Below are 12078 nucleotides of genomic sequence, written 5' to 3' on the forward strand. Positions count from 1 at the left end.
GTCTGCGACAGCTCAGGCATGGGGTTTATTTTAAAGTTCCCACCTTTTCTTGGGAACCTCCTTCTGAGCAGTGCCTGGTTTCCGGCAGCGGGAAGGCAGTGGGAAGTCACAGCCCCTGTGAGCGTTCGGGGTGGCGTGGGATTGCCAACCAGGGCTGGGCTGCAGTGCTAACTGGAGCTTTCCCTCTTTTCTCTGCAGGAGGAGGATATTGAATACTACGACTCCAAGGCGGACACAGAATACGTGAGTACAATCCCTGCTTCCTCCTGTGGAACCTTGTCTTGTGTTAATAGTCCGGGGAGGGGGCGGGCCTGATGCACTCGGACACAAGGCATGGAACCTGCACTGTGCCAGCTGTTGGCAAGAGCATGGCCTTTTACATGGCAAACCTATCCCAGACGGGAACAGGACTGAGTGCACTCCAGTTCATATCAATACAGCGTGTTTGGCTGCTAAAGATCTGGGAACTCCTGGCAAATTCATCGATTAACAGCTGCAGTCGTTGCATGGCAGGGGCAGGAGCGTGGCTGGGGGGCTCCTGGCTACGCCAGACCCAGACTTTCCCAGCAGGGGGCACTGTGGGGAGTGGGGCGGGGGCGCTGGCTGTCCGCACGTGATTACAAGATGCCTGTGCTCATTAGAATCAGCGTAACCCCAGCTCGGTGCTCCAGCAGTGACTGCTTACGTCCTTAAGAGCCCGCGCTGTGCTGTGGTGTTACGACAGGCAATTCCCAAGAGGGGCTGCTTCCTGCCCAGTGCTGCCCCCATCTCTACAGTCACCTGGGAAGCAGAACCAGTCTGCAGCGGATGGCTCTGGATTGCAGAGGGGTGCATGCTGCACAATGCAGGGTCCAGCATGGAGGTCGGGGGGAGGAGAGGCTGGGCCTCTAGGAGGCCTTCCTCCCATAGCCTGGGGCAGATTCCTTTTCCTCCCCCTCTACTCCCAGGGTTCTCCCTCAGGCCTACCCCAGCTGCTTGGGCTGGACACTAGAGGGTGGCTCCCGGCTGTCGGCCCATGCAGAGAAACTCAGCCGGTGCCCCCATCTTCCCCCCCCCATCCCACCCCTGGTGCTGGGCTCTGATACTGATGGGCCGTCAGCCAGAGCCAGTCTCAGGAGGATCCAGGTGCATTTTCGCTAAGGCAAGTCGCTCCGCTGCCTGGGAAAGTTTCTAAAATTAAAGCTGGCATCTGAAATTCAAATGAAGAGCAAACCTTTAATTAGAGACTGAATCTAATTCTCGACCCCCCTCCCGGCAAAGCCATCCTGTGATTCTGGCAATCAGTGCTTTAAATATAAACCAGACAGCTTGAATTTCTCAGGGCTCCCGAGGGGGTCGACATGTGTCAGTTACACTTCATGATGATAGCACTCAGCTAGTGCTTTGTCTGTTCAAAGCACTTCACAGGCATTAACTGCTGCCCTACCTCACCCCAGAGGTGGCTGCATTTTAGTGGCAGGTGATAGGTTGCTTGGGCATGGGGGTGGTAAAGTATGTTGAAATCCTTTAGTATGAAAGGTGCCCTATAAATACAAGACGCTGCAGTTGATTTTCCTCTGAGTCTTGGGCTGGCAGGAAATACCTGCATCCTCCAAGCTGGCTGTTGGAGTCTTCATCTGACTGAGCTCCCCAGCCACCTCTAAGACCCGGCTCAGGCACAGCAATGGAAAGAGTTTCCCTGCTGACCGTTGCTGAACCCTCGCTCTGAGAAGGAGAAACAAAGATGAATCCAGGGTCACCAGCCCCAAACATAGCTCATGTTGGAAGGGTGAAAAATCTTTGTCCATGCTTAGCTGCCTGCAAGAGCAGAGCCGCTGGAGCCGGGCCGCCAGCATGTGCCATGTGTCATAAATCTAGGGGGAGGCTGGTGGGGAGGGCCCCATCTACACGTGACCTTGGTGGACAACGATGTCTGAGCAGAACAGTGGTGGTGCAGTGTGGGGTCCCTGCAACGCAGCAGGACATACCCTTCTGCACAGCTCTGCACCTCCCACCCACCCGCACTAATACCACCGGCCCTTTGGCCGGCCCCCACCACGGAGAAGGGGTCAGACGTGCACCTGCGACAGACGAACGGCACTCGCGCAGCTTTGCTACTGCATAGTGAACCGCAAGCCAAGCCGTCTTACAGCGGGGGGGGGGGGGTTGGTTCGCTCCTCAGCGGGTGTCCTAGTGGACCTCCACTGCAGGCAGCAGGACTGTGTCATTTCACACCAGCTGGGCATCTGGCTCCAGGCTCCCGTGTTAACTCAGCTTTGTGCTCATGACTGACGTCAGTGGCCTGTCGAGCCCTCGCCGGCGGGCTGGTCACACGGGCTGGCTCCTCCTCCTTGTTTCCAGCTGCTACATTACAATATACGAAACTAAAAATAGATGACTTTGCTGATGTCACTTTCCACATGAGTAATTGCAGTGGTGGCGTCTGAGATGGGCTGTGAGCTCAGTGGAAGGAGACCGGCCCCAGGTGAGTGACAGAAAGGAGAAGTGCCCCACGAGAATCTCTCTGCTAAGATGGCCCCCACGCTATGAAGAAACGTAGGAACCGTTGGGATGTACTAGGCTACATAAATTTAACAGTCTGGCCATATTGGCTGCATGGCGCCTTAGTGTGTGTTGCCTAGACACACAGTATGGTCCCAAGATCTGCACTGCAGGGCCAAATCCTGATGTTCTTCCTCGGCTCTTCCTTCAGGCCGACATGGACAGAGTCCATTTGAAGTCAGTGGTAGTTATTAGAGCGGGTTATCTGTAGGAAACACCCTATTTGTGAATAAACCATTCTCCATGTGAGGTCAGCCTCCTTGTTAGGTACCAATGTGCTCTGGTATCTGTGAAAATATTTGCAACTCCTGCAAGCTGAATGAATTCGTACTGCAGTGTGTGATTTGTTATTCCGTATATTGCTGTTTCGAATCATCCACGCAGGGGGCAGAAGCAAAACCATGTGACCAATGGCACATCAGGAATTGTGACTAGCAAATAGTTTAAATGAATAGCTTGCAAAGCACCCATCATCTGAAAAGGATTTGTCCAAACTACACTGTGAGCACTTATAAATACATGCACAGAAAGCAGGGATGGATTATGAGCTGATAAGAAGCCGCAGCTCAATCTGACGAATAGGATTCAACCACCTCTAGAATTTATACATAGTAGTTTAGTGCCAAACAATGCATCATATATTCAGATCTAGCTTTCCCATCACAGAGGCTCTGAAATAACAAGAGAGAACAGTGCCTGAGGGCAAATTCAAAACAGATAAGATCGATTTCTTCAGAGTGCAATCGCTGACAAACGCTGCCGACGCCATCGTCCCCCGCTGACACAGCAGCAGGTCACACAGCCTGCTCCTGCTGTCCCACGAACAGAAAGTGTGACGAGAGAGCTGCGGAAGGAATGACAAACTGCAGTGACAGACTGCAAACAGGTGTGACTTCCTTAGAGGGGAAGTCTGAGACTTTATCAGCCTTTGGGACTAATCAGAGCAGAAGGCAGGGAGATGCTTTGACAGAACGGAAGATGGGCATGGGTTGGGGGGAAACATTTTATTTACAGATCTCTTGACTTACGTAAGACCACTAATTAAACACAGAGTGTGAGGAAGCTCCAGAAGCTTGGTGTATCTGTGCGTCATCCCGATTCTTCTCAACTTACGCACTGCTCTAGGGAGAGAATTGGAAGCTCCCTCATCCCTTGAAGCATTTAAAATTGGATTGGGCAAAGAACTAAAAATTATAGGTGGCACAGGTAGCGATAAAGTTAAGGTTGCCTGATAGTTCTCAGTTTAAGACCCAAGTGGCAGAGTTCTCTACAGTGAAGTTGAAGGTGCCAACTCCACTGATGACCCAGGAGGGAGTCAGAATGTTTCCATGTGGAGGAATGTCCACGGGGTTGTCAGTTTGATTTTTTAAAAACCTAGGAAATTTTGTAAAAAAACCCAAACCCCGAAGTTAAGGCTGCAAAGTACAACACTCCAAAGTTAGGAAATGCCAGAATTAAGGATGCCTGTGCAACCTTAAGTCAATCCCCATGTGTGTACGCATTACAATCCAGTCTTTAACTAGAGGATCCCATACTATTTTTCCACAGGCCCCTGCCTCACTCGGTGCACAGGATGGATGGTACTCACTGAGTGAACAGCTATTCGTGTTTTGTTGTTTCCTCATTGTCCAGTGTGTGGCCCTGAGCCTAAATTACTGTATGCTTCAAACCCTGCTCGGGAGACAGAATTACTAATTTCCTCCTGAGCTTTTCTGTGGGGCTCATCACGGCCGTGCCTGATTGTTTAACAAACATTAATTAGTTTTCCTTCACAACACCCCTGTGAGATGAGGGTGAAATATTATTATCCCCCTTTTGCAAATGGCACAGAGAGATTACGGTCAGAAGTATCCATTGATTTTGGCTGCTTAAACTGAGTCACCTAGGACCTGATTTTTCCAAACGCTTAGTGTTACATAGCACTTTAGCTGTGCAGAGCACAGCTCCAGCTGTGAGCGCTCAGCACTTCTGCAAATCAGACCCCAGGTTCTCCAGTCAGGCACTCTGAAAATGAGGAACTCACAATTAGTGAAGATCTGTGAAAAATGTAGTGCTTTGTCCAGCATCACAGAGGAGCTCTGTGGCAGAGGCAGGGATACAATTCAATTCTCCAGGGCAGCATTCATCTGCCTTAACCAGAAGACTGTCCTTTCTCTTTTTGCAGTCCCTTTCTCTTCCTGGAAACGAAGTGGTTAGCTACCCACTCGCCCCTAAGGGCATGGGGCTGTTTAAATGCAGTTTAGACTTTCAGGCTTGGGCTAGGACCCTGCACAGCTCCTTAGCCCCAGGCCAGTGAGCCTGAATCAGCTGGCATAGGCCAGCCACGGGTTTTTAATTGCCATGTAGACGTTCTCTTAACCCTCTCTCCTATTACCAGGCAGGAGTCACTTGGTAGTTATGCAGCAGCTTAGTGCTGCTGTTCATATGCAAAAAACGCAGCAACTTCTGGCTGTTAGCTTTAGGATTAGACATTTATATGTGTAATGAGAACATCGGCGGTTACATTAGATCGGATTAGAACATACGAGGGATATAAACTGTCATGCTTCAGGGCATAAACCAACCTCTAGCTGACGAGGGTTAGGAAAATCTTCCTATGTTTCTGGAATGGGCTTGACGCAGTATTGCCTTTTGAAAAGGATGGAGACTTGACTATGAAAATATTTTCAATGCACAACATTCATTTAGGGCATCGAAAAGTTAGGTCAAATTCGGCAAATAGTTTCAGCCAAAAAAAAAACCTAGGAAAAATAATAGAATATTTTGGACATTTTCTAAACTAACCCTTTCCAATCGACATTTTGTTTAGAAAACATCTATGCCAATCCCCGTTCAAAACTTTTTCTTCCACTCCAATTTATTTATTTATCTATTTTGGTTTTTGTCTTGGTGAGAAAGACCTAAAAATCAGTGTAGGTTTGAAATGAACTGCTGGTTTTGGGATGGGTCAGACCTGAAAAATCAATGATTCACTCACATCCACTGATGCAGGCTACAGAGTGGGCGTGGTCATCTGCATGGGGGTTTCCAGAATGCTTGAGAGATGCGGGAGGTTTTACAAGCAGTCTCCACTGGCTGGGTGCCTGTGCCGTCTTGCATCCAGTGGCATGCCTGGGAGACAGCTGCTCCCCTCTCCCAGGATGAATTGAACCTGCTAGGGCATCTACTACTGCACACCAGAGGATGCAAATTGTACTAGTCAGAATGAATCAGGCCCTACATCTCCAAATGATTACAAAGCCATTGAGGTCTCTGCCAAGCCATCAGTGATCACTGCTTTTTAAAACCTGCAGCTCTCATAACAAAGCAGAAAAGAAAAAGAACTTAGTTTCCAGGGCTGGAACCAAACGAAGGCAGCAGCTTATATCCATGTCAATGGCAGTGTTCAAATCATTTCCCATTTGGGCTTCTCTCTCTCTCTCTCTTTCTCTCTCTTTTTTTTATTACAGCGAAATTGCATGGGCCCTATTGAAAACACTTGTCATTTTCCATGGATGGGACTGTACTCTATTAGAACTATTACTTCTTCCCAATGGAATCCCAGCTAATTTAATTCCAACCAAAAGAAAAGAAAGAAAAGATTATGATAATGATAATGAAGTAAATAGGAAACCCGCGTCTTTTTCTCTTTCTGGTTCCATTTTTTAGATTTAAATTGAGCACGAGATCTCCCCAAAATGAAGTTAGTTATACTAGACAATGCCTATTCAGCAAAATTGTGACTTCATTCACAAGCCTTACACCAGATTTAAATGTGGAGTGAAAATAGAGTTGCATTTCCTATTCATTTTGCCTACACTCCACTATCTTCCCAAACTTGTTTTTAATTTAATTATTTTCCCAAACAAACGGGGAATGCCTGAAATTTGCCCAGGGACCCCAAGACATTCAAAATGTTTACAGAAATAAAGAACTTTTTGCCTCTTCCCTGCAGCAAGGGATTCAATGTTTAGTCCTAGAGAAGGGTTCAAATCAACAAATATTCCCGGCTGGATACCACTGGCAGAAGGGTAGAAAGTGACAGTAATTTTCCAGACTTTATTATTGTGTTTATGGCAGGGGGCAGTGTTTAAATCATAACTGAGGCCAGATCCTCTCGGGTGGATCCCCAGCTGCTTTGAAATCTATAGAGCTGTGTCCAGTGACAGTCCTTGATACCATAACACACAATGGTGTTAATTTTTTGCCACTGATCAGTGACAAGTCGTTAATTTCCCAGAGTTATAAAATAGAAGGCAGGCTTTTTTGCGACTGCCCCCTTCTCTTGTGGCTGGGATGGCATGCCCATGGTGCGCTCAGCAGTTTAGACTGGCGACATCGTTGTATCGGTCCTTTCCAGCACTCAATCTCTGTGCTTCGCTCAGCTTTCCAATTCTGCTCCTTCACAAGACATTTGTAAACTTGTGTATTTGATTTGCTTCCCTATCTTTTGCCCCTGCCTCCTGCGTTAGTATAAAGGACTCGTTAACATGAGTTATCACACACACACCATCCTGCTCTGACCTTTTCGATACAAGATGCTGCATGTGAAAACTGTAGTTGCAGACACAGCGGACAGTCTAGACTCAGCACGGCATTCAGCTAGGTTTCCTTTGCTATGTGCCTCAGTGGTTATGACTGTAGAGAAAGTTGTGCCCTTAAAAGAGTGACTAGATTGAACTCTGCCATCTCAGTTCTGGGCAACTTTTATAATCCTGCCGCATCACCCACCCCACTCTCTCATTGTGGGGGTGTACCCTACAAGACCCCACTGAATTCAGTGAGATCAGGACTGAGCCCAGGCTGCAAAGGGATTATGATTCCAGTGCACACTTGGTTAAAGGGGACATCTGTCTGGGGTAAGGCAGCATCCTCCTAATAGAGGGATGAAAATATCTTGGGCTTTGAGGACATTAGGAAAAAGTTTTTTCTGGAAGCCTCAGACCTTCTGCTCTGGTTGGGATAACTATTCCAGGATTCTATGATTCTATGACTCTGGGCCTCAGACCTTCTGCTCAGCTAACTATTCCAGGAGAGCTCTGCTCCCTCATTTCACTGCCTCACGCCCTTCCTTGTCCCCACAGGCGGCTGCAAGGACTGCGGGTTGGTACTCAAGCACCACCATCCCTGCTGCTGGCTTCACTGCTATTGATACTTGAGCTAGCTTTGATCTAGATCAGCGTTTCTCAATTACATTTTCCCACGGAACCCTTTAGGCTCCGCGGGGAAATTACACTCATACTTGATACCCTCCACCGAAAAATCCGGGACATCTTCCCTTTTTCGGCGGCGCGGAGAACAGCTGCTCTCAGCGGCGCGATGTCACTTTCTCACGGAACCCTAACAGTGTTCCCGCAGAACCCTGGGGTTCCGCGGAACACCAATTGAGAAACACTGATCTAGATCCAAGCTAGCTTATACACATCTGCACATACTGCGATCACATCTCTCGATTACAGCAGTGAATCCAGGCTGCTATAACTTGCATCTTGGTCTGGTCCCTTCAGCATGTAAGTTACCCCCACGTAGTCTCATGTCCCGCCCCCTCGACCCCCTCAGTGGCTGCGCTCACTCAGCATGGCATAAAAGACACCTCCTCACGCATTAGCCCCATCCCGGGTGACATAACACACGTACCAAGGAGCCAGAAGAAGGGATAAGTTATAGTCAGTTTCAGCCCCAGACTTTAACTTACACCTTCGTACACCTTCAGCCCCTCACCACGGTCGTGATACTCTTGGGGTGCGTCTGCACACCCAAGGATTGGCACAGCGTGGTTAGCTAGGACAGAAGCATCGCTAGGGCTGTGGGAGAAAACGTGAGCTACTTAGTTGTGCTAAACTCCCACTGACTTGAACGGGAAGCTTGTGTGAGGAGGAGGCATAGAACCGGGCCTATTGCTGGCTCACTTCACTCCGCCGCAGCAGCAGGTGCTGGGCTCCTTGGAAATGTGGACCGAGGGCTTTCCGTGCGTTTAGCAGCAGCTTACGAAGCACAGTGGTGAGGACTCTGGGAAGGGAGAGGTGCTGAAGCTGTCACGGCTCACATGTGCACAAATAAAGCTGATAAACGTGATCAGCTTGACGCTCTCTTTAGAATCATGAATTGGTGCTGTCTGTGTAATTATTATAAATATCAGAGATTTATAGCCTACCAGCGGGAAATAAAAAAAACCCAAATCCTTCACCAATAAATCATATTATTTCCACAATAATGCTAACGGCAATAATGCTAACGGCTAATGAGAGGAGGGATAGCAGGAGGCCTGGGAGAGGATAAATGCAGTGTGGAATGGGGAGCCCTGGAAAACATATTTGGTCCTCATTGCTTTTGAAGGGCCATGCCTGGCTTCTGAGCATGAGCGATGATGATAAAGGCTTTATTTAAGTAAGGACAAATTCTCTCGTGCAAGGGGGACCTAAGCTATATGGCACGCACATTGCAGTGCGTCACTTCTTGAGAGGCTATAGCTTCACTGGAAGAATCATGTCTTGAGTCACTCAAAATCACAAGCAGTTCCAACCTTCATGCTTCAGGGCATAAACTGGTCTCTGTTTGGGGGTCAGGAAGAATCCCTCTGCAGTATCACATAATCAGTGCTTTATTGTAGGGGCAGCAGCAGACTGAAGCATTTGGCCTTGTCAGAGACAAAAGAGACTGATTCTGATCTCATTTACACCAATGACTATAACTCCCTGGAAGTCAGTGAAGATGTAAAACCACTGGGAGTGAGGTCAGAATCCGGCTGTTTGTCCCTGTCGCTGTGGTAGCTGCTGTCTTTCTTGGCATACAGAAGCAATTCTCTAACATTACACACAGCACAAATGGCCCAACTGTGTCTAATTGTGGCTCTGTAACTGGAGTGTGGCACAGTCAGTTTACCCACTACAGGTAATGTAGCTCAGTTTGTGGCCATGCTGCAGCTTTTCTGCCTTCCCAGTGCATTCATGTGTAGGCGCCCACCAAGCTGCCTGGCTTTGTCTGAGTCCATTCAGGGAATATCCAAGCAGCTCTCCCACAGTGCCTCAGCAGCAACGCCAGCTGCATGTGGGCAATGCCCTCAGGGAGTCCTGGAAAGGAGGAGTTACAAAAGGTGTCCCTACACTGCCGTAAACCAGTGTGCTGAAACAGTTACAGCCAGCTGTGGCTTCTGGCAGAGACGAAGTGCTGTTAGCTGGCACAATTACCAACTGCACTTTCGCTATGTGGGGCCCAGACACAACCCATGTTTAGTGCTAACCAGACCACTAAAGGTCTGTGGGACCTGGGCTTGTGGACTCAGTGTTTCCAAGCCTGCACTCAAGCGTCCACACTGCAGTACATTGTAAACTTGGTCACAGTTGCTGGGAATTCATGTCAGACCTGTCTCCAGCACAAAGGATAAACAGAAAATGCACCGAATGTCAGAAGTTGCAACGCAGGCCAAAATATGACAAATCCATTTCCATTGCCACCGCTATGGATTTCATCATGAGGCTCCTAATATTTGGTGTTTTTCTTAAAGCCCCAGTTCCTGGAGTCACATGATTACTTGAGAATCTCCGCTCCTATTTAAAAAACAAATAAGTTTCTAGTCTTGATCTGTGGAAGAGAGCTTGAAAAAGTGACATCAGCAGGTGAATGAACAGATCCCAGCAGGGATTATTTTAAAAAAAACCTCCTGATTTTTAAATCAGTCTCGGGATTTTGTGTGGTTTGAATCATGATTTTTTAATGTATGAGGTTGGCGATGCTGCCAATACCCAAGACAAGAAATAAAATCTGTTCACAGAATAGGTCTGTAGGGCGCAAGCTAGCAAAACCCAATAAATAACAATTATGACTTATCAGGCTTGTAAAAAGAAAGCATTTCAGTTAAAATGATGTGTAATGCCTAAAAGCACTACACTGTCTCTCACTCACACACATACACAGTGTGCACAGCGCAAACTACCATTCTTGGGTCAAACTAAAGCCTTAAAAAATTAACCTTAAAAGGATATCTGCAGGCCCAGAGCACAGAGCAAGCGCCGCAAGCTTTTTGCTCAAGAAGCTAAATGTGGAGAGAAGGAGAAGGGTGGAGGGGAGAAAAGCCTCCTGAAATGTCAGCTGCAGATGAAGGGCGTTAGAAAATTTAATCTCCCAACTTTCTCAACTAACGTGACATTTGGATTTCATTCCGATAAGCTATCAGCCCGAGAACTTTTTCTTTCTTTTTCTTTTTTTTCCTCTTTCCTTCGTCTCTCCTCTGGCTGGTAATTTAAAAATAAATGGTCTAGAAAGATCTCTAAACAGAACCTTTGGCAAAGATTAAAAAAAAAAAAAAAAAAAGGGAACGGGTGAGCGCAAGAGGCTGATTGTTATTTATAACCTGTGCAGCTATAAAAGCCGGGACGTGGTGTGGAGAACTCAGGATCTCGCTCTCCTGGCATCAGCACCTGCATGGATTTCTGTGTCATGCGAAGAGCAGAGAAATCTAATCAGAAGCATCCTTTACATTTGCATAGAGCCTCTTGTTCATGCATGTAAAGCCCGTGGCAAAGCAAGTGCCCTCATCCTGGGTTTAGGGGCGGGGGAGTCGCAGAGTGAACTGATGTCTCCAAAGTCATGCTGTGAGTCAGGGGCAGAATCAAGAATAGAACCCAGGTGTCCTGATCCCCCAGAGCTGTGTTCAGTATGCAAGCTCACAGCTGCTCTCCTCCGCCACAGTTCCTCTGTTTCCTGACCCCCCCACCCCTTTTGTGTCTTGTAACTCAATTTAAAGCACCTTTACGCAGTCAGAGGAGAAGCAAATTCCAGCTGAAGGAGTCGTACCTGTTCTAGCTGTGTTGAAGCACTAAAAAATAGAGTGTGGCCGCAGTAGCAGGAAGAGCAGGGAGGGCTATCCACCCCCGAGAACATGCTTAGCATCTTGGACGGGTCCAGCATCCCGCCAGTCACACTGCCATGGCTACACGCTATTTTTAGTGTACTAGCTCGATCAGAGCTGGCCCGGGATATGCCTTCTTGCTCTGGGAAGTACACCTCAAACTGCAGTGTAGCTGGACCCAGAGAGGCATAAAAGGGTCTTTAGTGTAAATGAGAATCAGCCCCACCGTATTTTTCAGTTTGGGATTTAAAGGGACATCAGATTTATTCAGATGAGCCTAAACCAACCCTCTGTCCCAGCTTTCTGTCGTCCATAATGCCAGCCAGACGCTCAGGACTGCTGACTGTCTCAGAGGGGGTCCCAGGCCTATCCTACTTAGAGCTGGGGGGGGAAGAGTTTTCCCATCCCATGAGAATTTTTGAGCCCTAAAAAATGTTTCCAGTCCCAAATTGGGATAAAAAGTCAAAATCCTCAAAAATGTTTGTGAGTTGATAATCCCGAAAAAAAATCTCTGGTCGTGTCAGTCAGAACATTGCATTTCAATTCTGACCTTTTTTTTAAAAAAATACCTTTTTTCCATATTAATTAACTAAAATTAACCAAAAGTTGTTTTCAACCAAAAAAAGAACTTTTCCTTTTGAAAATGCCAGACCATCCTATTTCAACAATTTCCAGGGGGGAAAATTCAACATTTTTTCAAATGTGGAGAT

General features: G+C 47.5%; 1 protein-coding gene across 1 annotated transcript in view; it reads left to right on the forward strand.

Annotated features, from left to right (window-relative positions):
- CACNA2D2 (calcium voltage-gated channel auxiliary subunit alpha2delta 2) overlaps nucleotides 1-12078 on the forward strand; it is a 467666-nt gene that overhangs the window by 333564 nt on the left and 122024 nt on the right. The window contains exon 5 of the mRNA XM_067561187.1: nucleotides 199-243. Within this exon, the coding sequence (XP_067417288.1) occupies nucleotides 199-243 (45 nt within the window). The remainder of the gene's footprint in view (nucleotides 1-198; nucleotides 244-12078) is intronic.

Source organism: Emydura macquarii, unplaced genomic scaffold (assembly GCF_026122565.2).
Source record: "Emydura macquarii macquarii isolate MOO-44397 ecotype Brisbane River unplaced genomic scaffold, CSIRO-AGI_Emac_v2 contig_2369, whole genome shotgun sequence".
NCBI classification, from domain to species: Eukaryota; Metazoa; Chordata; order Testudines; family Chelidae; genus Emydura; species Emydura macquarii.